The 5000-nt window shown below is 47.1% G+C and overlaps 1 protein-coding gene across 17 annotated transcripts in view; it reads right to left on the bottom strand.

Annotated features, from left to right (window-relative positions):
- The window catches only part of ptprt (protein tyrosine phosphatase receptor type T), a 213570-nt gene that overhangs the window by 17404 nt on the left and 191166 nt on the right, over positions 1-5000 (bottom strand). For 14 of the 17 annotated variants that reach the window (XM_042089740.1, XM_042089730.1, XM_042089734.1 and 11 more), the window contains 4 exons: positions 3101-3186; positions 1807-1843; positions 1491-1588; positions 681-797 (listed from right to left, as the gene is read on the bottom strand). In XM_042089740.1, the coding sequence (XP_041945674.1) occupies positions 681-797; positions 1491-1588; positions 1807-1843; positions 3101-3186 (338 nt within the window). The remainder of the gene's footprint in view (positions 1-680; positions 798-1490; positions 1589-1806; positions 1844-3100; positions 3187-5000) is intronic. The other 3 variants (XM_042089744.1, XM_042089731.1, XM_042089745.1) reach the window with 1 other exon arrangement.

The following is a 5000-nucleotide window of genomic DNA, read 5'->3' on the forward strand; positions in this document are numbered from 1 at the left end:
CCCAGCCCTCCACTAGTTCCTTCAGTAAAGCCTTTCATTGCCTCCCTTCCCTTTTATTTGCCATCACTGAAGTGACTTTGACACATTCTAATGGAATAAGTGGATATCCAGCCAGCACATGTGTGGAGTGAGAAACTGCAAGGGTCCAAAACAGTCGTGTGGAGCTTTTCTGTGGCACGTATGAAAGAATGCGCTAAAAGATCCGTCTCTTACGGCGTGACAGATGGATAGAGTGGGAATGAAACTTGCTGACAACCAGCCATTGTAATGTTTGTCAGCGCCATTTTCAAAGACAAGTCATTTTCTTTGCAGATAAATGCTTGTGTTCTCCAGCACCTGTTCCATTTGAAACATATAACAATGAAACAGCACTCATGTGTGATAATTTCAACAGAGTTTTGTATTCCTCTGATTAAAATTTTGATATAAAAAAAAAACTGGCTGGCGTCTTGTCTTGCTTGTATTCTAGACAATTTACGGGATATAATTGAAGGTTTTTGTAGTTCGACTTCAGAGCTCTGCATGCGGATTTGCCAGTAAGTGAGGACTGGAATTTACAGACTCTTTTCTTGAGCAGATGCTGCTCAGATGCAAGCTCCACAAATTGGACTGAGGAGGAGGACTAAAAGCAGCATGTCTCCTGCCAACTCCACGCTCAGCTGACCGACAGTCTGGATTACCTTCTGGACGGTGAAGGTGCGAATGACATATTCGGCCAATGGCTCCGTCTCGATCAGCGTCACTTTGATGTCCCCATAGACCTCTGTCTCATCAGGCCAGTAGCGAACGCACTTCACCTGCATGGGGAGTGGGGAGTGAGGTGGGGGAATACAGTCAGCGGACAACACAGAAGATGGAGGCACATGATCCAAACATGTACACAAACATTGTTTCTAAAACTACAGTAGACACATTGGTCACTGATGATATTCTTCATAGAAACACAAACCCAAAATGGTTATTACCATAGCAGAACCTGCAGTGATTGCTAGTTGTACTGTAATTACATGAGTGTGTGGTTTGGGTTACATTACTGGATGAGAGACCTGGACAAGAACCTGATGCTTCTGCTAAATTATTTTCAGAATTTGTATATTTGTATAAAGGGACGTTCACACCGTACTATAACAATAAAAGCATCCACACTGACCAACAATAAGGAAAGTCTTTCTTTGGGCTAAAATTTTATGGATTCTGATTGGTTGTTAGATTTTTATCATTCTCAAAATCACTCTGAAAGTGGTCCTCAACCATATCGTTCTTTATGTCATTATAGTCCTAGTTTATGTGTGAACGTCTTCATTCATATGAGCTAGAACGATATTTTTTTGCCGTTATCGTTGAAGTTATCATTCTTGGTGTGAATGGCCCTTAAGACCAAATAGGCAGCAGACATGCAGAGCAAATTTGCCAGTTGAAAGGGCACCCCGCCAGGACTGCTTTTTGAACCTCCAGTTTTGGAGCACAAAAGAAAAGAGAAAGCGCCTCACCCTGCCCACCTCCACCAAGTTGGTAACCATGACGATGCTGCCGGAATTCTCCTGCCAAATCATCCTCCAGAAATCCCTCACTGTCTCCTGCATGGGCCCTGTGGAGCCGGAGAAAACAACTCTCCATTCATCACACTGTCAACAGTGGAGTGGGTGCCTACTGTAACAGATGACCACACTGTTTAAAACCCAAGGAAGGAGATGTGATTCCACAGACACATGTGGAAGTCATACTGTAGCTCTGATTAAAATATTTATCTGCACAGCGTGATTAATCTATCCACCATTTCTTAGTCTCGCATGTCGCTTTGATTACCTTGAGTGGCGATGTAGTGCCTTGGCCTGTGGTACCCCTGTGTAGAACAGTAGGAAAGGAAACAGAAATGACTGTGAACAAGATGAAATATAACATCATTGTAACTGCATGGTCCCTTTCAAAATCACATTTTCTTCTCCTTAAGCCAGATAATGGACCACCCTGACATCCTTACATTGCATCAGATGCATATTTCTTCACCACGCCTTCCCGAATTCATCGATGTGACAAGGTAATTTCTCCTCTCACCATGAGGTGCTGAGCAAAATTGCACATAGAACCCCCCCCCCCCCCCCTCCCCAACACACACACACACACACACACACACACACACACACACACTACCTCCCACCCCCCTCCATGTTCTCATCAGCATCCCAACAACTGTGAGAGAAATTAACAATCAGCTGAAGTTAAGCTCCCACACGCACACAGCTTGCAGTGCTACAGTGCCGTCTCCTGACAGCATCTCTGCGCAAATGGAAGAGTAATTGTTCTATTGCTATGAGTCGAGCCTGGTGCAGATGAGATCCCTAGTTGGCTCTCCCTGCACCCCATGCTGACATCCCCTGAGGCGAGGAGGTATTCACGGCGCATGGCTGAATAATACACAGTTCTATTGACAATGTCATTACAGTTATTACTACCATGGCAGGAGGCCTTTCACTTTTTCAGTGGGTAATAGCAAGGATAGATGTGCTCAGTGATGTGATTAGTTATTGACATAATCACCGCTTTTCTCATTTGACAAAGCAGAATACCTCCCATTCTCCCGACAATTCAGGCTGAATACTACAGTATATAATGCCCATTCAGTCTGAGTTTATTAAGACATACAGTATAAGTGTCCAAATGAGGACAGGAAGAGGCATATTGATTGGCTGAGAGAAAGGCAGAGTATCTGACAATCAAATGATAGTATAATAGTACTATTGTTTCTGAATGCATAAAAGTTTGTAAAGTTGCCTGTATTCTACTTATGGGGGAGTCTTCGGCACAGGCAACGTGGCTTCCATTCATATACAGGTTGTGTGAGATCATATAGTGTCATGAGTACAATATAGGACTCTTTATTTAACTCTTTCTTTAAAGTCTTTCAGCCATCCTCCTGAATGTCAAGTAGAGCAACCATTGAAATTAATCAATCAAAACAATACAAGTAACAAACAGATGGAGTTTATACTCCATCAAGACAATCTGTTCTCGCCTCCCATTATACTGCACCATACACTCCACCTTGCCTCTCATGACACACTTGCATCCAATACAGAGCACTGCACTGTACTGCACTCACGTCAATGTAGTTGGCGTTGATGTAGTCTGAGTGGGGGTCTCCATCCAACGGTTGCAGCCGGACCCGGGTGTGATCATCTGTGGGGTCAAATATTCAAAACGAGCAGGTCTAAAGTTACATTTACCAACACACGGGATACACACAGTTGCATTGCTGGAGCCTGTGCTGCTATTTTCAGCCACTCTCGCTCTGGTGGAGTCACGGTTCATTTTCATGGTGTTTCAACTGTGAAGGACAGGGGGTGTTCACTCTAAAATGTTAGATAGAGACTAGTGGCCTGTCAATTGAAATCTGCCCATGGGCAAATCAAGCGTGGTCTGTGTTCTGCTGCCTGTGAATGGGCAGCCTGCTTTCTCTCTGCTCTCTCTCAGGGAAAAGCTTACTGCAACGTTTCTCAAAGAGAATTCCTATTTCACCACCAAAAAAATGGGATCTTTTTTTCACGCTCGGTTCCAGCGCCCCGGGGGTTGCTGGTGGAGAGAGACAAGGCCGAGGATCTTCTTCCACAGATTCATTTGGGCATGGAGAGTCACCACACGCCACAGTACTGGCCAGAGCCTCTGGCCAGAGCCTCTGCCCTCAGCCAGTCTTCGTTGAAGCCACAAATGGGATGAAGTAGTCTCTACTCTACGGATATGTGCAGCAGCTTGAGCAGTGTGCTCTTAGCAGCTGTGCACTCTGCGGGAGCAGAACTCTGTGGCCCACTGACTCTCTCCTCACGTGCGCTTCTGACATTTCGCTTACGCCTCAGGGGTGGGGGTAGTTAAGCAAACAGACTGCGTAAGCCTGTCTCGTCCAAGTCTTATGAGGCTCTCTGCGGGGCAGGCCAAACAGCTGACCCAAGCTAAGGAGGGAGCCGCTTCACGTCCAGGCTGTGAGAGCAAGAGAGGGAAGACTGCTGGGTCCCTGGTGATCCACTCAACTGCGCTCTCCATTGTGTTTTTAAGGTGCTATCTTTCGCCCTCTCTGGCCCGGCATTTCTGCTTTCTTAACCCGTCTCCACTTCTCTCAAATTCATTTTCAGTCTCCCCATCTCTCTATCTCTCTTTCTCTCTCTCCCTCTCCATCTCTCCCTCTCTCTCATTCTCCTTCTCTCCATCTCTCCCTCCCTCTCATTCTCATATCTCTCTTTCTCTCTCTCCCTCTCCATCTCTCACTCTCTCTTTCTCTCTATCTCTCTCACTTTATCTCTCTCCCTCTTTCTCTCCCTCTCTCTTGTTCTCTTTCACTCTCTCTCTCTCTCTCTTTCTTTCTCTCTCCCGTTTGAAGGCGCAGGCTCGCCGGTCAGCCTGTCTGCCGTGTGTTTGTGTGCGCTGACGAGACCGTCCTCTAACCACAGGGCTTCGTCTGCCTCCAGCCTCGCTCCTTTCACACGGGAGCCAGTGAGCGAGGGAGGAAGAGAGAGAGAGAGAGGGGGCATGTGGAGGAAGAGGTAATTAAACAAGACTGTGTCAGCTGTCATAACAAAAGCGCATGGCAGGAGCGCATCTCTGCAGCCACCGCCATGAGTGACTGTTTAATTGGGCAGGGACCGCAGTCCACACACACCCCTCCCCTCCACCCTCAACACCACCACCAGCACCACCCCAAACACATTTCTCTACCCCTCCTCCTCCACCCTTAACACCACCACCAGCACCACCCCAAACACATTTCTCTACCCCTCCTCCTCCACCCTCAACACCACCACCAGCACCACCCCAAACACATTTCTCTACCCCTCCTTCTCCATCTCCTCCATCCTCAACAGCACCACCAGCACCACCCCAAACACATTTCTCTACCCCTTCGTCTCCATCTCCTCTGTCCTCCTCCTTCTCTTCCTCTTCCTCCTACTCTCTTCAGCCTTCCTCTCCACCTTCCCTGACAACAGCATCATCCCCTTGGCCCCGCAGAGTGT

Source organism: Alosa sapidissima, chromosome 4 (genome assembly GCF_018492685.1).
Source record: "Alosa sapidissima isolate fAloSap1 chromosome 4, fAloSap1.pri, whole genome shotgun sequence".
NCBI classification, from domain to species: domain Eukaryota; kingdom Metazoa; phylum Chordata; class Actinopteri; order Clupeiformes; family Clupeidae; genus Alosa; species Alosa sapidissima.